Source organism: Artibeus jamaicensis, unplaced genomic scaffold (genome assembly GCF_021234435.1).
Source record: "Artibeus jamaicensis isolate MK-2021 breed Jamaican fruit bat unplaced genomic scaffold, CSHL_Jam_final contig_851, whole genome shotgun sequence".
Taxonomy (NCBI): Eukaryota; Metazoa; Chordata; class Mammalia; order Chiroptera; family Phyllostomidae; genus Artibeus; species Artibeus jamaicensis.
Window position 1 is genome coordinate 3,719,974 of NW_026521986.1, and position 23,591 is coordinate 3,743,564.

The 23,591-nt window shown below is 43.6% G+C and overlaps 1 protein-coding gene across 1 annotated transcript in view; it reads left to right on the plus strand.

Annotated features, from left to right (window-relative positions):
• Positions 1-23,591, plus strand: part of PRKCH (protein kinase C eta) — a 204,805-nt gene that overhangs the window by 95,460 nt on the left and 85,754 nt on the right. Inside the window, exons 3-6 of the mRNA XM_037132418.2 lie at positions 16,053-16,203; positions 17,931-17,965; positions 21,557-21,645; positions 23,338-23,467. Of these exons, the coding sequence (XP_036988313.2) occupies positions 16,053-16,203; positions 17,931-17,965; positions 21,557-21,645; positions 23,338-23,467 (405 nt within the window). The remainder of the gene's footprint in view (positions 1-16,052; positions 16,204-17,930; positions 17,966-21,556; positions 21,646-23,337; positions 23,468-23,591) is intronic.

Sequence of the window (23,591 nt, forward strand, 5' to 3'; positions counted from 1 at the left end):
TAATAAAGAATGTGACAGTGATGTTAATGAGACTCATTCTGACACGGCCAGAAAAAGAGTCTGTGTGTGCACCAGGAATTGGAGATGGAGATGGAGTAGCACTGATGTAATTTGGATGACTTTATTAAAATTTTAAAACAGTAAAATTTAACTGGATTATCTTAGCTTGAGGTGGTATAAAAAAAACTTGGCAAAAGTGTGATTTGTCTCTGCTTCTTGGCCAGAATAATATTATATACATAAAATTTTAGAACACATAAATCCAGATTTTCTTTTCTTATTCTTCTCTCCCCTTCCCCAGGATGTTACAAAAAGTAAACATGAGCCCCAGTGTTTCTGGAACCTTCTTTGTCTTCCTCAGTCTGGTCACAGTCCGGGTCAGTGAGTTCTCAGGTGAATTCCATAGAGTTGACCCTAGAGGTACCAGAATATCATGGTACAAATGAAAGACAACTCAGTTTTTTAAAAATGGTCAGAGATTTGAATAGTTATTTTCTCAAAAAATTACTAAGGGCCAATGAGCACATGAAAGCATGTTGAGCATGTTTACGCAGTAGGGAAATTGAAATTAAAACCACACTAAAACACCACTAGAATGGCTAAAATTTAAAAGAACAACTAGTAAATGTTTATGAGACTGCGGAGCACTAGAACATAGAAAGTAGATGCCAACTGTTGAACAATTGATGGAATAAAAGAAGAGAGATAGTATTTGAACTTGACACTTGGAATAGTTTCTTCAGAGTGTTCCAGAGTGGGTGCCTGGAGAGGAGAATGCAGCTCTATCGTACTGCTCAGCTCCACAGTGAACAATATTTTATGTATCAACTGCACAGTCAACTACATATATTATATATAGTGGATATAATATATATCATATGTGCTGGTTTTGTATATAAGCAGTAAATGCTGCTTGTTTCTTTTACATCCACACTGTTAGACATATACATCGTTATTGCATGTTTTCCTGGTGAAGCAATCCTTTTATCAGCATGCAATTAGTTCTTTTTGTTTCAGGTAATTTGGTTTCTCTTACAGTGTATTTTCTCTGACGTTGACGTCATTACACTGCATTTCTCTTGGTTAGTATTTGTCTTGTATCTTCTTTCATTCTTTGACCTTCTACTTTTTTCATCTATGTTTTAAGTTTGTGTATTATAGACAGCAAGTAGTTATATATATATATATATTTTTTAAGTTGGTTGAGATCTCCCCATCTCCATCTCACCAACCCCATTTTCCTCTCTCTCCCAGTTTGGGAGAGAAAACCATTTTCTCTTTCTTTACGTGGCTGTGCTTGGAGCCAACTTTAACCTGTCCATGAACCAAAATTCGAAGTTAGTCACTGCTTTACCCTCCTACTGAGCAAACAAGGATCGTAAAGGTCCGTAACTCCGGTCACCTTCCTTGTGACTCATGTGTAGTGGGTTGGCATTTTAAATGTTTTTTATTTCCCTTTCACAGCAGCACTCACTAGACATTAGTACTTATTTCATCATTGTTTGTTTATTTTCACCTACATGCCGGGAATGTTTTTACTCACCATTTTCTTCCACAGTTCAGACCCTTCTTTGAGGGTGATTTTCTTTCTTCTTGAAATACAAGAAATCTCATACATCCTTTAAAAGTTTATTTCATGAAGGCATTTCATGGTGGACTCTCTCCGTTTTCTGAAATACCTTTCTTTTCTTTTGCCTTCATTCTTGAAAGCTACCCCTTTCACGGTGTGTAGTGTGCACCCATGTTTTTGTGCGTGTTATACATGGGATTACTATGCCCATTACTATGCTCTCATACCCATGGTATGGAGTCATTATCCCCACGTATAATGCACATCCTTATTTTTCCCTCAAAATTTGGGCAAAAGAGTGTGCATTATACACAGTAAAATATGGTAGTTTCACTGGTAACAAAGACTCTTGAGAGTGAGAGGACCCTCACTGACCATTTAGTGAAGCTTTGTTCACTTCCAGAGAAAGTTTGTCACTGCACAGAAGGAATACACGACTTTTCTAGGATCCCCACTTCCCACAAGATGAAGTACAATCAGCCTAATACCGAAGCTGTCCCCTGTCCTGCCGCCATGGTCTCCATTCCAGCATCCCCACCACATATGTCCTGCTGCTCTGAGAACCTGTTGTATTAGAGCAGTTGGTTTTCTCGTTGTTCCCCAATGCCATGTACCTGGGCTTATGTCATGCTTCGCAGATGGAATGTCCTCCCTAAACTTTCTCCTTGGTCGAAGATCCACTCTTCCATCAAGGCCTAAATTAAATGCGACCTCTGCCATGAACCCTTTCCCAACCACCCCAGTGCTGCGCATCTTTTCCTGCCCCTCGGTCCTCTGCACCTGCGGGTGGCACTTCACTGCTTGGCACTTCGATCTCTGTGTAGCTTGTTTCTCTAACTAGAACGTAAGCCCATCTAGATTAGTGGCCTCCAAACGTTTTTGATAATGCAGATGTCAGTGAACAATGGTTGAGCAGGCACCCCAAATATATGTATGTTTCCTTATCAATTTTATGCGTATGTGGTACCGTACATGTGATAAACACTGTCAGTCATCCCCAGCAGTGCAGCGAACGCGGGAGAAACAAACAGAAGGCCCAGTCATTTCATCTGCACCTCAGCATAATGATCTGAGAATCTTCCTGGGGTACTCTTATCGTCCTGCTTGGTGTTCTTGGCCCCAGTACGTAGTCGACGTTTGATACGTGTTTGATGATGGTGGCGCACCTATGGGATATTCAAGTGACCCGGTCAGAAGGTGAAGACAGGAGTTCCTTGAACCTTATATTCTCTTAACTGTGGACATTGGTGCGTTCAGTTTCTTCTCACAACATTCTTTCCCATTTCTCTTGACCCACCTCCCCTTCACTCGTTTTGAAAATTGTACCTTTATTGTCCTTCTCAAGATAGGCCAGCCCTGACTTCCCATCCCTGGGCAAGGCTCATGCCCTGCCACACGCCTATGGGAACTGATACTCTGCACAGTAAAAGCCATTTACAGTCCTTCTCCAGCATTAGACTTTCAGTTGCTGAGAGATGACCGTGTCTTCTTCTCCATTGAACCCCTACTTCTATCACAGCATCTGGCACTTAATAAGTGTTGAAAACCTGTTGGTTGAATAAGCATATAATGGAGAGGGAGGAAAGAGTTGAGTATGCTTGGAGCCAGTATGGGGACCAAGGCCACAACTAAAGAGAGCCTGCTACTCAGTGTCCACACTGGGGCAGAGTACCTGCTTGTCCCCAAAACGACCTGTGAACTGAATGCTAGCTCAGGGCTGAGAGGTCTCTTGCTCTTCATTTCTCCGTGGGAACCCTAGCCGTTGGCTGAGCTGTTGTGTAGACTGTATGTTCACTAAATTATGATAAACCTCTAAATTAAAACGAAGACACCCAGACTCCTGTGAACGTGGTGTGCGGAGCGGCACTGAAGACTTCAGAGGGCGGGGCACCTGTCTCACGCTGTGCCGCTGTGCAGAGTATTCTTTTATCCATCTGCTTTTCCCAGAGAAGTACGCACTCATATTCAAGGATACAGACTGGGTTATTCACAGCAATAGTGAAAGCCTTTTGAGTGGATTTTAAGGAAAAAGAATCCATTTGTCCTCGACTAGTGAGATTTTCCCTTTCTGGTAGCACAGGGATAATGACACCAGATTCATGACTAATCCAAAATTCTACTTCCATCAGAATTTTCAGTCCCGATCAATACTAAATCTTCATTTACATTGTTAAAAAAAATAAGCAAGTTTAATTTCTTCATCTTTTTAAAATTTTATTTAGTTCCTGTTGAACACATAATGCAATTGTTAAAAAGAAAAAAAAAAAGCCATCTGGTAGCCAAGATATATGCTTCTGAATTGTCAGCCTCTGACAGGAAGTGGCTGTGGGACGTCGTAAGTGACCTCTGATTAAAGCAGAGCCTCCCTGCTTTTTTTTTAACTAGCCTAAAAAGCTGGCCGAGGTTCAAAGCCCTTGCATCAAATCAGCGTTGCAGGAAATTTGGTTATGTGCTAAAGGCATTTTACCTTCAGTGCTAGGTTTTGCCGTAATCTGTTTACAGTGAGCAGTGGCGCTGTAGTTTTAAAAATCATGATGAATCAGCAATAGCAGGGAGGAGGCAGCATTGCTTTCATTCCGTCCCTGCAGTGGGAGAAGGAAGTGATGAGGCCTCCCACGCCTCGTGGCTAATATCCTGCAAGGCTTTTCTAAAATTATAAAATCAGAACTTGAAAGCTTAGAAGGGACCTTAGAAATCTACGAGTGGAAAAGAGAAAAAAAATGGAAAGGGAAATGGAATTAGCCAAACTCAGGGGCAGGATCCTTTTAGTTCTCAGCAGGAAACACATGTTTATCTGGAAAAGATTTTGGTTGGACAGGTTGTTTGTGTAAGAATCTCTTTTGTGAGGAAGGAAGACCAACCTGAGCTTGGGGGCCGGGGTGTGGGTGGAGAGAGCACTCTACGCTCCCAGTGAGCGAGAAAAAACGCAGAGATTTCAAATAGGAAAACCCTACTTTCACAGAAAGGATATGCTAATGCTATTTACTCGATTATGTGCATTTTGTAAGACATGATGGTTACATGGTAACTTCAGTAATAGGTGCTATAAAAACAGAAAGAGTAACTTCCTAGAAGATAGGGAAAACTTACGTCCACGCTGAAACCTGCACACAGATGTTTACAGGAGCTTCATTCATAACTACCAGGACTTGAACACAACCAAGGTATTTGTCAGGAAGTGACAAGATAAACAAATGGTCGTACATCTGGACAATGCAGTATCAGTGTCATTCAGTGCTAAAAAGAAATGAGCAATGAAGCCATGAAAAGACAAGAAAGACTCTTAAATGAGTATTAGTAAGTGAAAGAAGCCAATCTGATAAGGCTACTTGCTGTATGGTTCCAACTATATGACATTCTGCAAAAGGCAAAAATACAGAGACAGTGAAAAGTTGAGTGGTTTCAGCCCTGGCTGGTGTGGCTCGGTGGATTGAGTGCCTGCCTGCAAACCAAAAGGTCACCAGTTCGATTCCCAGTCAGGGCATGTCCCTGGGTTGCAGGCCAGTTGACATATCTCTTACACATCAATGTTTTTCTCTCTCTCTCTCCCTTCCCCTCTCTCTATAAATAAATAAAATCTTTATTTAAAAAAAAACCAGTTCAGTGGTTTCAGGATGTGGGGAAGGGGGAGAGATGAATAGGCAAAGCACAGAGGATTTTTAGAGTGACAGTACGCTGTTTGATATTATAATGATGGACATATGCCACTTTACATTTTCCAAGCCCGAGAGTGAACCGTAGGTGAGCTGTGGACCTCGGTGCTGTGACGTGCCAGCACAGGCTCACCCTTCGGGACAAAGGCACCGTCTGGGGAGCGATGATGATGATAAGGGGGGGGGGGGCGAGCGAGTGCAGGGCAGTGGGTGTGGGAGAAGCGTCAGTTTCTCCCTCTCAATTTCACCATAAATCTAAAACGGTTCTGAAAAATAAAATGTTTTAAAGTTATAGGGAGATATTTTGGGTGAAACGCAGTTGGTGCAATAGCACATTGAGTCTGACACTGCTGTGTAAAATTGTGTGTCTCTCCAGTGTGTGTGTGGTGTGCTCACAAGATACTCAGAGTGATTCAAAGTATGGGAAGATTTAAGATGATTGTAAATCATCTTAAATGATTTAAAAGTTCCTTTAAAAAGGAACTTTTTTGCTTTATAGTTTTCTGTATTTTTACGTTTTCTACAGCAATCATAGTTATCTTTACCAAAAAAAAAAAAGCAATAACCAAAAAGCAAAACGAGACATTTCACGTGTTGCCCGTGCCCTGCCAGCTGCCACCATATGATGGCTTCATTGTTTCCAGATGTCGAGTTCTAAAGGTTATGGGGGGGCAGGAGATACCCTGAGCAGGACATTTTCTCCCCAGTTAAATTTAGTAATGAAGGAGAACCCAAAAATGGCCAGGTAATTGGAGAATGTTTCCATTTTTAAGCATATAAAACCCAGATAGTGCCTCTAACTGAAGCTTGGCATTGAAGATAATGTCATTTGGAGCTGTTTTCCAGAGTCGGGATGACGGTGAGAGCAGCGGTCCGACCCAGACCTGGTGGAACAGCATCCCGTTTCCTCCTCCTCCTGGGAGCTGGTGGCTGTGACTCACTGAGCAATGTGTAATGTTCATTTCAAAAAACCGAACACTGAAGAAGTGGCAGCTAGCGTTCTATTCACGGATGAAATCAGTGGTGGAAAATGAAGTATTGGTAGAGTTGCCGCAACAGAGAAGAAATTCTTACCAGTGTTGTAGGAGGGAATTGTAGGAGTCTTGCATTCGACCTTAGGGAACCAGAGGGAATTTCTGTCATTAAATGATGTGTGCGGCGAGGAGCAGGCGCAAGTCGCCTGCTAGGTGAAGACTGTCACCGTAAGAATTTTCTGTTTATACTTCCCCTCGTTTCACAAAGCGTTTGAAGCAGCTCGTTGGGAAGTGTGTGTGGCAGCAAAGTACAAGTAGGAACTCGGGGGCGGGGCGAGTGTCCAGTCATCCTGCGGACGCCCTGCTCACCTTTCCTCTCCCACCACAAAGGAAGGCTGGAAATGGGGGAGGGTGCACCCCCTCATCCCCTGAGGCAGCCAGCAAATGATGACAGATGGGAGCCGGAGGATATATGTCCCAGTTTCCTTGTCCCTTGAGGACTCCCAGAGGATCCCAGCCCCATGGCAGGATGAAAGGGAGAAGATGGAGTGGGGTCCTCAGAGCCCAGGAGGGGCAGGACCCCACGTGGCACGAGTGGGTGTTGGGTCATGGAGGTTGGCACTGGTGTCTACTGAACAGGCTTAGTAGATGCGTGTAAGGTCTTCCTGCTTTTTAAAAAAATATTTATTGATTTAGAGAGAGAGGAGAAGCAGGTTGGGGGTCGGGGGGGGAGAGAGAGGGAGAGAGACATTGGTATTTTTGTTGTTGCTCCACTTATGCATTCATTGGTGGTTTCTTGTATGTGCCCTGACCTACAACCTGGACATACTGGGACAATGCTCTAACCAAATGAGCTACCTGCCACCAGGGCTAGATCTTCTAAGTTCTTAATAAAAGGACCTCTGGTTCTCCAAAGTTGGCAGCAGGGAGACCTGCCACCTGGACGATGTGGCCAGACCTTGTAGACCAGGTCACCTTCCCCTGGGAGTCTCACTTTTACTAGGACCCTCTCTGTCGCCCACAGTACCCAGAGAGGGGTGGCTCCCCTTCAGTGCACTCTGGGGCAGAGCTCAGGCCTGGCTGGATCATGTAACCAAAGGCAGAAACTGAACTGCACACAGAATAACATGCCCTGGATGGTCTCTCTTAATAAGAGAGCTGTCTGGTTAACATTTTCTCTGTGCACCATCACTCCTGGGCTCACTCCTGGCCTGCCTCAGTCTGCCTTTGCGGAGCTTGTAGACAACCCATTCCTGAAGCCTCAAGTCCATAGAACAGGGAGTGAGGGCCAGGGGGAAAGATTTCTCACCTGACCAAGGCCCTCCCTGAACGTCATTTTGCTATCTGAGAACTCACCTTTCTCTCAGATGTTGGCTGGTAGAAACACCACCCTTTGGGGAAAACCTACCCCTATTACCTTACTATGGTTCAAACAGGACACCTACAGTCAGCCTACCTTCTATACAGGAGGCTCACATAGGCTGCGGCATGGAAGTCATCCTACTAAGAGTGTGACGTGATCCAATTGTATGTCATGAGCATGTCTAGATGAATTAAGGATGAATTGCAAAGGGGGACAAACTTATGCAGGGCGACTAGTTAGAAATTATTACGTGGTCCAGATGAGAGGAGGAAGGAGGCATGAGCTGTACCCAGTGAGCAGGGGAGGGAGAGCTCCAGTCAGATCAAGGTTTGGTGAACTTGACAATTGATTGGTTGTGGGTGGAGAAGAAGGGTCCAGAGATAGCACTAAGTTGTTTTTTAATTTTTTTCGGGATGACTCCAATGATAGCGGTACTATGATCTAGGAGAAAGAGTAGGTCGAAGAGCGGGAAGAGGGTTCAGCCTGCAAATGTCAAGTGGTAGAGAGATGCTGAGAATCTACTTGAAATAAGTTTAGTGGTTAGAAGCCAGAGCTAGAGCCACAGACTTGAGAGTCCTCAGTATTCAGCCAGTTCTTAGAAGCCAAGAGAACATATGAGGTCTCTGAGGAGATGAATGAGCACCCATAAAGACCAGGAGGATGACATACGAAGAACCTGGGGATACACAGACGTTTAAAGGTTGGGTGGAAGAGAAAAGCTGGTGAAGGAGAAATTACAGTGAGAGCCCCAGCTGTTGGGGCCAAGGTCTCTTTCTTCAAGGATTAGAAAGGGAGAGTTTGCACTTTGAACAGGGCTCTCTTCTCGTAACAGTGGGGTGAGAGGCCTTTCCCATGGCTTTTGATGGAATTTGGTCCATTTAAGCCCTGTTCTGATCACCTTTCTGCTGACAGAGAAGGCTGGAGTGGAGTGTGAGGATGGGACCAGCCTTCGCAGTGCCATGAGCCACGAGTCCTAGGCAAGAGAACCAGTCTAGGAGCGTTGTTTTTCTCTCCTGCTTGTGTCCGCGATGGTCGTGTTCAGGAGTTTGCCTGATGGCAGGTGTTTATGTGGGCTGGTCTTCCTTCCTCAGAGGGAGACAGATCCTTGGGAAACATCTGTGTGAGGCTCCTGTAGAGTCAGGCCTCGTGGAGCACCAAGTCTAATCCCTCTATCTGAATTTGGAAATTACTATGAGTCATGTGGTTAAGTTCATTTCAAAAACCAGAGAGGATTCGGTACTACTCAGAGCCATTTGGGGGCTTTTCATGGCCGGCTTAAAACACCGACACCCTTTGTTGCGGCCTTGGTGACTGGTACCGGCACAAACACCGGGACCCCACCCCTCTCCTGGCTCACTAAGCTGCCCTTCCTTTTTTCCAAACAGCAGCTAATCTCAGACCATTTATGAAATCTCTCTTAATTAAGAGGACTGGGTATGCAGCTCCCGTGATTCTCTTATCACTCAACACCTACTAAATGCTCTCCCCCACTGGCTGTGTGTTCCCGTTGTAAAAACTCATTTAAGTTACATGTTTGCTTATTCCATGCCCTCATCTTTCTGTGTCCGTGTCATTACTGTCTCAGGCAGGAATCATCGAGGTTTAAACTGCTGGGCATCATTCTTTACGCACAGCGTTTTGTAATCAGATGGTTGCTTGTGTGTGTGTTTGATGATAACGAGCAAAGTTCTGTCCCTGCCACATCTCATTACCTTTCAGGGTCACATCTGAGGGACCATAAACGACATGATACTTTCTAATTCTTTCTTGACCAGTAACTCTCAGTCCACTCGAAGCTTTTCTTATTTGTTTTTCTCACAGTTAGCCCCTCCCCTGCGCACAGATGATAAAACCAGTATCTCAGGAAGGAGAAGAAAAGACATGCGATAGCATCACGTGGTGGTTTGACAATAGTAGATAGAGCCTGGCGTCCCCACTTCTGTCACTGGCTGCCTGACCTCACTTAGCCTTCCTGTTCACTTGTGTTTCCTCATCAGAAAAGGAATTGCTTTCCCGGGGACGCGATGTTAGCGAAGGACAAGGTGCAGTGTCGTGGTACCCGGAGCCTCGGGATGAAACGAGGGCAGGGGTGCTTGCCGCCCGGCACTAGCTAGCCAGGTGGACCTTGGGCATGGTCTTTACCTTCTCTAGATAATGGTGTCCCAGGTATTGACTTCTCTGCTAGGCAGAGAAACCCGTGAAAACCCGTGGTTGAATTGAAAATCCTTTCTATTCTCTGACCTCTGTGGTAGTTTGTAGTAAGGGTTTCAACAACAGTTGTAATTGGTAACAGTTGCTGCCTGCTGGGCACTTCTCTAATTATGTTACCGTTCTCAGCAAGTCCTCAGAATGGCCCTTTGAGGAGGGTTCTCTTGCTCTTCGTGTTGGACAAATGAGGAAACTGAAGCATGGGAAATGAAACCACTTGCCCACGGTCACCCAGTTTATAAGAGGGGAGAAGCAGGGTTAGTGCGGGGCTCTTGGTCCTGTGCCCTTGACCTCCACGCTGTCAGCAGCTGCATCAGAAGGCTGAACAGCCTCCTGGGCATGGCTCCTTTAAAAGACATGCCACAGGTGGTGGTAAACCCCAGTGCCTTTGAAACTAAGCAAATTCAAATTAAAGTCACATTTGACACTGAATCATCGAAGTTATTTCCTTTATGCATTTCATATCAGTAATTCTGTAAATTAAAAAGTGCCATTTCAGAGATTTCTCTTTCTCTGATTTAATTTGCTCACAGCCCTTTGAAGAGCGGGGCAGTGGGCCATGTTTCTGGCTCACATCAGGGTGCTTCAGAGGCACGTCCACATACAGACTTCTACTGCTGGGGTGTACGACCTCAACGTCAGCTAAGCAGAACAAAAGGCTGAAGTTAAGAGGCTATTTCTGTTTTTGAGATAGAATTAAAACAGTTTACGGAGATTTCAGAGAACCTCCTCCCCAGCAAAGCCTCATGGTAGCAACACAGGTTCAAGTCTAGCAGAACTTCTCGCGGTAAAAACTCACCCTGGGGTTTTTTTGGTGGCTCCTCATTGCATGTGTTCTAAAATTCTCCAAAACAGTGTGTGGGGTCACAATTAGATTTCACAAAATGGAATTTATATCAAAATAGTTCCTCTTCATTATATTTGACATTATTATTCTCCACCCTGCTGATGGGCTGGCTTGTGAGAACCAACTCAGATCATGGCTCCAGGCCCAAGTGCCTCTGGAGCCTGGAATGTGTCTCCACGCTGGGCACTGGGCCAGCTTCCTGTTTACTCAGGGGCACTGAGCACCGTAGGAGCAAAACAGAAGTTGTGATGCGGGTTTTGGCTGCAAAGCACGTCAGGGTTGCCTGACGTGTTCAAGTGACATGTGACCTGAAAGCGTTCTCAAAGCCCGGGCTGGTTTAAGGCAAAACAGGATTAAACAGTCCTCAGTCGTCCTTTTAACCCAGTCCTAAGTCAACAGGAGGGGCGCAGACAACGAGGAAGCTCCCTCTGCACTCTGCAAAGTAAGGGCGAGTCTGCACTCAGGTGAACAATGTGCAGTGTGAAAGCTCTGTCTTCCTGTTCACGGAGTCAATCAAGAGAACCGTGTCAGAGAAAGCCATTTGAGACAATGGGGGCCCATTCTCTTAAGTGACCAAATGTCTTGCAAATTCCCAGGTGTGTGTGAGCACGTGCTTGGTTTTTAAACAAAAAGAGGAACACGTGCAAAAGACTCGGTACAGAAAAGGGAAGCGTGACAATGACCACATAGGGAGTGCTTGTGAGGTGCCGGGGACCCAGAGGTGAAAGGGACACCACCCCCAGTGTGGATAAGGGAAAAGATTGAGGTGCACTGGCAGGTTGCTGTGGGAACAAAATAGGGGGAACATTCCACCTTGATCCAGGATTTGGGAGAGGCCACTTCGGCTCTGAGGGAGATAAAAAATAAGTTTGAGTGCACTAGTTAAGAAACAAATAGGGAAGGGCCTTGCAGGAGGGGTAAAAGGCCTTAGCAGAGGCATTAAGGGATTGTCCACGATCACAAGCAGTTGCTTCTTAAATCCTTCTGGCTGTAAGGAATCTCTTGGGAAATTATAGGTATGGCATTGCTATGGTGATAGTCACTGCTGGGGGGGGGATGGAGGATTTGATTTATGAAATATTAAAAACACAGTGAGCTGACCTTTTAACCAGTCTCTATAGTATTAAGCAGTTAGATAAGTAAATAAATCCTTGGCCATTAGAGCCCCAGGGAGGATTCATTTGCATCTAAACGTGATATGGGGAGGAGTTTAGTACAAGTTTTGCCTTGGCCACCGCTGAGCAGCAGGCTAGTGAAAACACTGGTTAGGTAGGGGGATCGAATTAGGCCAATTTTTATCATCTCCCAACAAGGGAACATTAAAATCTGTTTCTTTTGTGGTTACCAAATGGCTCCTGGAAGTACAAGTGTATAGAGTGACTCTGTCTTATGTGACCTTTATCTAAAGCTGTGAGGACCTCCCAGGAATGTTGGCTGTGACACCGCCCACAGGGCAGAGGGGCTGGGGGCAAGGCTTCATCTGATCTTCCTTGGATAGATGTGAAACCTGAGAATAGGAGGAATTAGATTGCTTGCCAAAGATTCTACTCACATACGCAACAGAAACTGAAGCCGGTGAACTTTTGACTGTGCTAGAGCCTCTGGAGGCCCTGGTGTCTCAGCCGAACCCATTTCGGCCATTTCCGCATTTCTTTCTTGGAGGTTTCTGGTATAGACTCTAGTTTTTACTGTTAAAAAGAATGTAGCAATTGATATGTATATAGGATGCATTCTTGCTTTCCGGTGTTCTTTTTTTTTTTCACCCAGGGATGTACTTATTGATTTGAGAGGGAGAGTAAAGGGTCTGGGGAGAGAGAAACATTGATCAGTGGCCTCCAGTACGCTCTGCAGCTGGGGACTAGAACCTAGGTATGTGTCCTGACTGGAGATTGAACCCACAGCCTTGTGGCGTACAGGATGGTGCTCCAACTAACTGAGCCACTGGTCAGGGCACTTTCTGGTGTCCTTCATAGGGAAAAAAAAATGTAGAAGTTGAATTGCTAAATGAAAAGAAATATGCATTTAAAACTTTGATAGGTATTGTGAAATTGAATGCCCCCCACCCCCCACCCCCCAAAAAAAATTACATCCCTGGCTGGTGTGGCTTGGTGGATTGAGTGCTGGCCTGAGAACCAGAGGGTCCCTGGTCTGATTCCCAGTCAGGGCACATGCCTGGGTTTGGGGCCTGTTCCCAGTGAGGCGTGTGAGAAGCAACCACACATTGGTATTTGTCTCCCTCTCTTTCTCCTTCCCTTCTCCCCTCTCTAAAAGATAAATAAATAAAATCTTTTTTAAAAATTATGGTTGGTCCTTGAACAATACAAGTTTGAACTGCATGGCTTCAGTAATACATGGATTTTTTTTCCAATTAAGTACATATTGCAAACGTATTTTTGCTTTTTTAATGATTTTCTTTATTTTATTTTATTTTATTTATTTATTTTTAGAGAGAGGGGAAGGGAAGGAGAAAGAGTGGGAAAGAAACATCAATGTGTGGTTGCCACTCATGTTTCCCCCAGTGGGGACCTGGCCTGCAACCCAGGCATGTGCCCCGACTGGGAATCGAACCGCGATACTCTGGTTCGCAGGCCCGCGCTCAATCCACTGAGCTACACCAGCCAGGGCTTTCTTAATGATTTTCTTAATCTTTTCCCTAGATGACTTTATTGTGAGACTACAGTATATAACACATATAATGTAGAGCATACAAAATATGTTAATTGTTAATGTTATTGGCAAGGCTTATGGTCAACAGTAAGCTGTTAGTAGTTAAGGTTTTTGAGGAGTCAAAAGTTATGCACGGATTTTCAACTGCCTAGGTGGGGTGGGGGAGTGCCCTAAATACCAGGCCGTTCAAGGATGACGTGCCCAAGTCTGTGCTGAACTCTGAATGCATTGCCTCATTCAGTCCTGGAAAAACCTATGAGGAAAACACTTCATGGTTTATCTTCTAGTCTTTTCAAAAGTTTTTTTTTATACAAGTTTAATTTTCAACATTTATTGAAGTGATCATACTTAATTTTCTTTCACCTGCTACTAGAATAAGATATGTCTTCTAGTAATAACTCATTGTTATGTCCCTGGCAAAATTCCCACTTGGTCACCATGGGTTTTTTTTTTTCTCTTAAGATAATGCTAGTTAGCTTGCACATTCCCAGTTATCTGGGCATTAATTGCTACTGCGCAAAGTGTACATGAAATGAATCCTTCAAAATGAGGACTGAATTTTGTTAGTAGTTAAAAAGTGGGACAAGGAGTTTGAAAAAGGAAACTAAAATTGTAGAAATATTATATTGAACAAATTGTGTTATTTTTCTCTAGGCACTAATTTCTAGAACAAAATATTTTTTTCAGACAATTTTATTATCTCAGAGTACTATTTTATTTTTGATTTTCTATAGTAGAGTTGTAAATACAATGTGTTTAACCAGTACTTGAGGCAGCGTTATTTCTCACGGGTCTATTACGTTATATTCAAATTATTCTCCCTTAAAATGATCATCATGCCATTTTCATATCAAATTTCTTTTGTTCAGTTGTTAACTGATCTAACTCCGCCAGAGCCTTCCCTTCCCTTGGCTTTGGGTGTGACGTTTCAAATACCACTTTCCTTAGACTGTACGAAAATTCTTCAACTATTGCAAGATTTTTCATTTTACTTTGCTGTTAGTTTATATCGCCTATTAAGTCATTCATTGCATCTGCTACCACATGCAATAAATTGAGAAGCTGATGAGATGGACAGGAAAAGAGACTGTTATTCAGTGGAAAGGTACATTTGTGTTGGGGACTCTGTAAAAGGACAGGAAAGCAGAGACTCCATCACATGAAAACAGTCACCAGTATTTCCTTATATTGCTTTCCTACTCACTTTGTAATTACACAGACTTCAAAACTGAAGACCCCTGCATCAGTATTTATGAGTGAACTTGATATAAAAGCAGACGGGAGTACTTTTCCTGGGGTCCAAAATTGGAATTCAGATGGTCCAGAAATAATGAGGAAAAAAGTTTTCACCATTATTTTCAGTAACCTCTAATGTAGATGTAGCATTTTCTTCCATTTATAAACAAACCATAGTGGTATTAGAAGCACCTCTGTTGTAACAATAGAAATCACAGATTATTTTCATATTATGTTACACTTTTCACAGATACTATGAAATGCAACTTACCCACATCACTACTTCAAAATTATTATAATGACTAGGTCTGTCACTAAGTATTTCATTAATTTATAGAAGAAACAGATATTATTCTATCTCACTTAAAATACATTTTGATACTTGATTTTCTTTTTCATCTTATGTGTCTTATTTTCTTAGGTTATAAAGCTTTATTCTGCTTAGGGGTCCATAGGCTTCACTAAACTCTGTAGGGGAGTTCGTGACATAAAAATAACTATTAACCCTGATTTTTTTTTCTGTTATATCTTAGAATGTATCAGTTATATCTTTCCTTCCTGCTTAGCATTGTATCATCAGTTTCCTTTAAAACGGGCTCTTCCTTTTTCTTTCTGAAACAGGTGTAAACACTACCATTACTTTGTCTTAACACAAAACACTACCATTACCTTGTCTTCCCCCCCAAAATCAGTCCATTTGGTCTATTTAGCTCTTCTTCAATTAATTTTGGTCATTTGCATTTTCATGGAAATGTATTTCAGGTTTGAAAATTTACTAGCAAGTTATTCTTACATGATTCCTTAAATTTCCTTTGTTTCAGTGATTCATTTAAAAGCAGTATTGAAGACATCACTTTTTTTTTTTTTTTTTTTTTTTACTAATCACAAGTCTGCACATTTGGGAAAAGTTCTAGTATAATTGTGTGGAAGACATTTATTGTCTTGAGAAGGTGCCATTGTGTTCAGAGTCTTCAGATTAGGAGCTGCTATGGAAAGAATGTGATGTTAGAAAAGGAACTTTGCACCTATTCCGGGTTACTTCCTACCTGTTCCTGGTTAACAGGTGGCCCTGGGGCTGGGGCTTTTGGGCTGCTCCCACTGAGCTGCAGGCCAGTCCCTCCTTCAGTCTGTAAGGACGTCAGAATGAAAGAAAGCAGAGTGATGAGAAACTGCTTCACCAGCTAGTAGTTGCAGCCAGTCCAGGGACCTGAGTCCCACCAGCCGGACAGGGGCTGGGACACCTTGCTGCTGACACAACCGGAGCAGGGGAATCTTGGGGAGCCCCTGGTCTGTGCTCGCAAGATGGCCCCAAGGAAGCCAATTGTAACCAGGCAGCGGGAATCTCAGGGGTTGCACAGGTCTAACCTTAAAAATCAACAATCTTAAGGTCAAGTAGAAAAGCATGATGATTTGCTGGGGTGTTTTGCATCTTGAAGAATAAAAAAATAGGGGATATTTTGAGCTAACAGACTCTCAAACATTAGGTGCAGGTAGATACATTACACACTTTTCCCACCTTTCTTTTAATGTGCAGCTACTCTCCAGAGAGACCGAATCTTCAAACATTTTACCAGGAAGCGCCAAAGGGCCATGCGAAGGCGGGTCCACCAGATCAACGGACACAAGTTCATGGCCACTTACCTGAGGCAGCCCACCTACTGCTCGCACTGCAGGGAGTTTATCTGGTAAGAGGTTCCCTGATGTCTTTCATCCTGAGAGTTCCCATCTCGAAGCAGTTTAGTGTCTGCAGCAGGAATGGAGATGTACATTTTCGTGCAAACCTCTGTCGTGTTATTTAAGGCAGAGGTACTGGTTCAGAGTAATTTCTGAATATCGATCAACTACTCTGTATTTCACTTTTTACAATGACGGGATTTTATACCTTTTAGCTGTCAGAATCCAGGGTTAATGTTTCTATCATTTTTAACCAAGAATAGAGTCAAAATTATCTAAATTAAAGGCTCTAAACTGGGTGTCGATAGGAAACCTACCAATGTGCTGACAGATACACACACACACAGAGTCTTTAGGACGAAGTTTCTACTGCGTGTTTTTTTTTGTATTTTTTTAAGTTTAATTTTATTTTAATTGTTATTCAACCTACTGCATGTTCTACTGAAAAGTCAGAAGCTGCGGCAGCTCTGGGCCCCTGGTCCTCCTCCGCAGCAGCCCACGCAGTCTGAGTAGCTGTACCCCCTCCCCCACCCCTGCGGTGTGCCTGCCCCAGAGGGAGACTCTTCAGTGTTCTTTATTTCATATCTCACCGTCTGCTTCCCTCCTTCACGTGACCTGCCTACCCTGTGGGTGTTTGTGGTGACAGCCTATGACCTGAACACAGGTTCTAAATGGAAACTTATCTGTTAATTTCACTACATTTTTTTCCACCAAGGAAGCTCCCACCCCGCCCTGCTCACCCTGGCCTCTCTCCCCCTGTCTCCCTCTGTCTCCGTCACACCCACACATTCGAACACACACACATTGGTATGTGTGCTACATACACACAGTTAAAAGTCTGAAATTCGGTCTCACCACCAACTAGATGTGTGAACACAGACAAGTTATATAACCCATTAAGGTCTCCTCATTTGTAAAATAGAGTAAATAATTTTGTTTTGTTTATGTAATAAACTTTTATATAGCATTCAAAGTGCCAGGCCCTCTTCTGAGTATTTTACATGATCAACTCTTTTTTTTTTCATGATAACCCTATAAAGTAGGTACTGTGATCATTACCCCTTTTTATAGAGGAAACTGTGGCTCAAAGAAGCTAACAACGTGCCTTTAAATCACACCCAGGCCATCTGGCTTCAGGGGCTGTGCTCTTAGCCAGCACATCCTACGGGCTCAGTAAGTGTGGTCTTTGTTAATGGGAGTACAAATTCACCCAGAACCACCGTCACCCAGAGCCTCGAAGAGGGAGAGACAGGAATGGAAGCAGTGGGCACACCTTGGCCATACTTCTCCCCTTTCATGGACACCGGGCTCAGGGAGAGGGGAGCGTGCGTAGGGTCAGGCAGCTCTGCTGGACGCCCCTGTTTGTGTCCACGTGTGCACCTGCGCCTGTCAGGTAGTGGAGCGGTGCTTCCCCTGCGGCTCAGACACGCATATGGATGAGGGTTGATGGTTGGTAGGGAGCTGGGGGATTGCCGCAGAGGCAGGTGGGGTGAGGATCGCCAATACCCACCCATTTGTTTATATTGTGTGGAGCCCTCTAACCCTTCCCATGGTTTCGTCTGTGTCTTGTGGTAACAAACCAGGGCTCAGAAAGCACATCATCCTCGCTTCTCTGAAAATGTGTTTTTCATAAAATATGAGCAGATAAAGTTTGTTTTCCCTGAGCACTGCAATTGTAGGAGCATTGTTGCTGAAATATTCATCTGATGGTAATTTCTGTCTCTGTTGTCTTGAACAGGGGAGTATTTGGGAAACAGGGTTATCAATGCCAAGGTAAGAAAACATTTTGAAAATTGCATTTAATCTTGTTCCTATGTTAAAAAGTGATTGTACCAAGAGGAAACAGGATGCAGTCCATTAATATTGTGATAACTCTTTGCAGGCCCCATGAGACCCCAGTAGAATTGCAGCTCTCTAGCTTTATTTACATTTTGGCTGTGTGTTTTAGACAATGTAGAGGGGATTTTTTTTTTTCTTAAATTCACGATACCTAATAAAGTTTAGTTGTTGGAAGTTTTGTCTCTGCAATAACGTGAAGGCACCAAAAGCTAATGCCACTTTGTGAGCAGCACCCTTGAGTCCTGAAGATAGATAGATAGATAGATAGATAGATAGATAGATAGATAGATAGATAGATTTTTTTTTTTTTTCACAATCCCATTGCCAGTAAGGGGTGAGAAGGGGCACTGTGCTGTTTCTCTTTACCTGATTAAAAACAAAGGCTCCTGTCCAAGGGGCTTTTCTGACTTGTAAAAAAAGGTGAGAAGTGTCTGAAGTTAAGGTATTAATGATCTTTCTTGTCATTATACATTCGGTTTATTTTGATTTTCACAATTCTAAGATCAATCTCATCTGCTGGTGTTCAGGCAGAACTGGAGTGAAATAAAAGGGGGAAGTGAAGGAAGGCTCCTTCCTCAGGACAGTTAGCCGGCCAGGTTGGGTGTGTCTTTTACTGGGGCCTCCCTGGTTGCTGGCTTGTCCATCGTCACACGGTTTACGTATATGGTGCCCTCTTGATCTGCACTTGACGGATGACTGGTAAAATAGCACCACGTACGCTAGAGTGGTAGCCCACAGGTGAACAAAGGAATCCTTCCTACCTTCGCTCGTGAAGAAGGTGAGGTGAAACATTCTTTCCCTTGAAATGAAACAGGACATCCTCTCGCATCTAATTTTGATTTTGATATGTATGAACAATTCTGTCGAGTTTCAAAATTTAGAAAACGTGGGTATACAATCAGTATAACAATAATTGGCCTTATGTGATTAATCCCAGGCCCAATAAGAACATAGGTCACAGGTGGATGTCACTTTTTGGCCTGCACCTCTCCAGCACAGGGCTATGCCCCTCAGTCAGCTCTGGTCCATCTTACGCATAGAGCTAGGGTAGTTGATAGGCTGGTCTTCACTGTGCCACCCGCTGTTAAAACACCAGGAAAGAACATCGGTCAGGAGACATAAATGTGTTCATATCTTGCTAAGGGATATAAAACAAAACACCTGGTTGGAGAAAGGTATACCATGCTTGTACTAATTAAAAGCAAATAGATGAAGCAAACTTAAGAACAAGGAAAAGGATAAGGGATAAGGGGAGGCATTATGTAACAATAAACAAGTCAATTCTTCAAGAAGGCATAATTCCTCACATATATACACCTAACAGACTTCAAAACATACGAAGGAAAAAATGGTAAAACTGCAAGGATATGTAGGCAAGTCCACGGTTGCAGTTGGAAATGCCAGTGACTCAGGCAGAAGGTCAGCGAGGATGTCATAGCTGTCAGGGTTATCAGCAAAGTGACGTGTGTGGGACACTCTAACGTAACAACTGCAGAATGCACATTCTTCTCAAGTTCACGAGGGACGTCTGTCAACATAGACCACATTCGGGACTACAAAACAAATCTTAACCAATTTAAAAGAATAAAAATCATTAAAAAGTATCTTTTTAGACCACAGTGGAATTAAACTACAAATGAAGAGAAGAAAGGTAACTGGAAATCACCCAAATATTTGGAGATAAAACAACACATTCTAAAGAACACATGGGTAAAAGAAGGCTGAGGAGAAAATAAAAAATATTTTGAACCAAATGAAAATGAACGTCCAGTTGACCCTTGAACAGCATGGTTTTAAAACCATTGGGCCCCCTTACACATGGGTCTCCTTAGACACGGAATGTTCTCAGTAAACCCCTGGGCTGCTCTGGCCACAGTCGCTGTACACAGATGCGGCACACCGAGTGAATCGTTGATTTGCACCCCTGTGTAAAGGGGACTGAGAATCTGTGCGTGGATTTTGGTGTTGGCTGGGGAAAGGGGGCAGTCCTAAAACAAATGCCCCACAGATACTGAGGAACAAGCTAAGTCTGGGGGAACTTGAAAGTTATACATAGATCTTCAACTGCAGGAGAAGGCAGTGCCCCTGGCCCCCGTGGTATTCAAGGGTCAACTGTACATTTTATCAAAATATGTGGGGTTCAATATTACTGTAAATTAGAGGAAAATTTACAGTAATAAATGCTCACATTAGAAAAGAAGAAAAAGCTAAAAATCAGTGATATAAGTTTCATCATGGGAAACTAGGAAAAGGAGAGAAACTTAAGCTTAAAGTGAGCAGGAAAAAATAAAATAAGAGCAGAAATCAGTAAATTTCAAATTAGTAAAAGAGTGGAGAAAAATCTGTAAATCAAAAGCTGGTTCATTGAAAGGATCAATAAAATCAATAAAGCTGTAGCCAAGCTAACCGAAAAAAAAAAGCTCAAATACCTAGAATATAAGGCTTTTCTACATGGATGACGATTTTGAGGTCTCCTCATATAAAAAAAAAAAAGTCAGTTCCCTGGGAACTTTCCTCTGGTTCTTCTGAGAATTCTATCTGATGAAAGCTGTGTTTGTTTTAAAACACAGTGCAATTTGCTGACATGTCATCTGTCTTTATGTATTTAATCCTAGAAACTTCCACATGTCTTGAAAGATCTTAGAAATGAGGTGTATTTTCATATTGCTTCATTGCACGTGTTCGTCCTTGCATAGCAAGCTGGACGTTGTCTGCACTGTGTCAGTGGTCTAGATGAAAATGAAAAAGTTACTCAGAGCTCTAACTATTCGAACAATTGACCGAGTCATTCTGCAACTATTTAGTGAATACGTACTCTGTTCACGGCCCCGTGCCGGGTGGGAGTTCTGAGGGCATTAGAGGCTATCTGTGGAAAATCTGGAATGAGGGGGGCAGGCACAGGGCAGGAGATGAGTGAAAGGAAAGATGGTCTCAGTCTAGAAGAGTAGCCAGGGGTCGTATTTTCATGGAAGAGAGTTTTTTTTAAGTTGCGTCTTATAATAAACTTAAGATTTAGTGAAACAATAGGATTGAGAAGGACACAGTGCGTGGGGTGGAGAGGATGGAGCCTTGCTTCTGGGAGTCTAGTTTTCATTGGAACAAATAGGTCGCATATAAGAAAGGAGACAGATAAGCCTGGGTAGGCCCTGCAGGGCCTACCACCTGGCCGGGAGGTTTGAACTCTGTCGATTGACAGTGAGGTGCCGTTGAAGGTGCAGCTCACAGGGTGAGGTGACTTAAACCGTACTCTCAGGAGATTCCTCTGCAGAGGGATACGGGAAGGCTAAAAGCCAGGGAGGATGACGGAAGCTCAGGGTTTGAATAAGAGTAGTTTAAGTGTGAGTAAAGACTGGAGTTAGAATGATGGTGACGAAAATAGGATGGGAGCCCTGGCTGCTATCTGTGTCACATGGGCCAGCCTTCCCAGGCAGGCACCTTGACTTGGGACAGCCCTGGTGGAAACTCGTGTAACTGGCTGGACTGAGAGCCTCCGATAAATATGTAACTGTGGGTTTGATTTCCCAGTGTGCACCTGTGTGGTCCATAAGCGCTGCCATCATCTCATTGTCACAGCCTGCACTTGCCAGAACAACATTAACAAAGTGGATGCAAAGGTAAGAGGATAGCGGTTTGCTGACCAGGTGCCTGTGTGATCTCTCCCCTGTCCCTCTCCTCTCTCCCCCACTTTCTTTTTCTCTTTTTTCTCCCTCGCCTTTCCACACTCCTTGAAGCCAATGGTGGGGTCAGAATTGGAACATCTCTCCTTTTTATATTATGGCATTTGTGCATGGCCCGTCCTTGAGATGATCCCATTAGCAATCAGCTGAGAATAAAGTATAGGGATTCAGTTCTAATTTGGAGAGGGCTTTGGAGGAGTGAAAAGGTCCCTGCGTTTTGAATGCAGATCTGAATGCAGGATCTGAATGCAGAAGCATCCCCTGCTAGCTAGCTTCCCTCTCAGCCTCGTTCTTGAACTAGGATCGATGCGTCTTTCCTGAAATGTTACAATAGTTAAACCAGATGGAATGACGTAATGCGTACGCTTTTAACTGTAAACTGTGCTTCCCAACTGAAGAGCCTGTTGGCTTCCGCCAGCCTCTCAAGACATTTCAGGGAGGACATATATCTGTAGGTAAGTGCTTGGCCCTCACCTTGGCCACTTGGCATCGCTTTGAGCTGGGGTAGGCATTATTCTAAATTCTGGAGGTAGAAAGCAGGATGATTGCTGACAAATAGCTGTGGATTCACAGAAGAATTGAAATGTCTGACTCTGGAACTCATTCCTGGCCACAGACAGGATGGCTAAAGAGCACACCTAGAGATGTGTGTGCTTTCTTTCATGAAAAAGAGGTCAGGAAATATGCAAGAATAATAATAATTGCCTCATTCTTTGTCGTGTGTGAATGTGCAGTTGTTGCTTCAAATTGTGATGTAGGCTTTAGAGCACATGCCTAGTCTAAATATTTGCTGGAAACAGTGAGATTACACTTGATCTTAGCCAAAGAGCCAGGAAGTGCTTGTACGTGAGATTAAACCTTTGCACTCAGATGTCAGAATGCTAAGGCCAGATACAGGCTGGAAGGGCTGATAGCCACTTGAATGCCACTTAGGCAGGAATTCCTTCTGTGGTTCCATGTCCTCTGGGTGGCACCTTCTCCCTGTCCAACCCCCCCCCCAACACACACATACCTCGTGACACAATTTCTTGGAAGACCTTGTGGTGAGAGCCAGTGTATAGTCTATGAAAGACCTGTTTAATCCTGTAGTTGAAAGGTTCTAGGAAATAGATATGGTTTTGAGGACATTGGTAGAGACACAAAGTCCGGATATAAAAGTTGAAATAAAATTTTTAATTTCTTTTTTTTTTTAATTTTCATTTCTATTTATCTCCCCTAGTGGTGAACAATCTAATGTACACCACACTTTTCTGTCCAGTCTTGCTCATTAGAAAGTTTGCTTATTCTGCTTAGTAAGACCCAGTCCACTGGCTGGTGCAGCTCAGTGGATTGAGCACTGGCCTGTGAACCAAAGGGTGGCTGGTTCGATTCCCAGTCAGGGCATGTGCCTGGGCCCCTCTCTTTAAAAAAAAAAATAATAATTTTTTAAAAATTACCCAAGTAATGAACGGGGCTGCGCAGTACAGTAAATAATACACCTGGCTTAGGTGTCACAGTAGCACTCTGCATTCCGTGGGCTCCAGTTACAGTGTTTATGGAAGATGCCGGGGGTCTTCCATATCTGGTAGCTGTAGAACTGTACAGCTACAGTTCTTGTCCTGTAGCTCTTGTCCCATTTCTTTTTCACAGCTCGCTGAACAGAGGTTCGGAATCAATATCCCGCACAAGTTCAGCATCCACAACTACAAAGTGCCAACATTCTGCGATCACTGTGGCTCCCTGCTCTGGGGGATAATGCGACAAGGACTTCAGTGTAAAAGTGAGTTACTTCATGAGCCCACCGGTATGCGAGCGTTTGGAATTCTGTAGGTTCAGACTCTGACCTAGGACTGATGGTTTTAGACACTTTGTGAATGAACATCTTAGTAGTTCTCTATTTATGT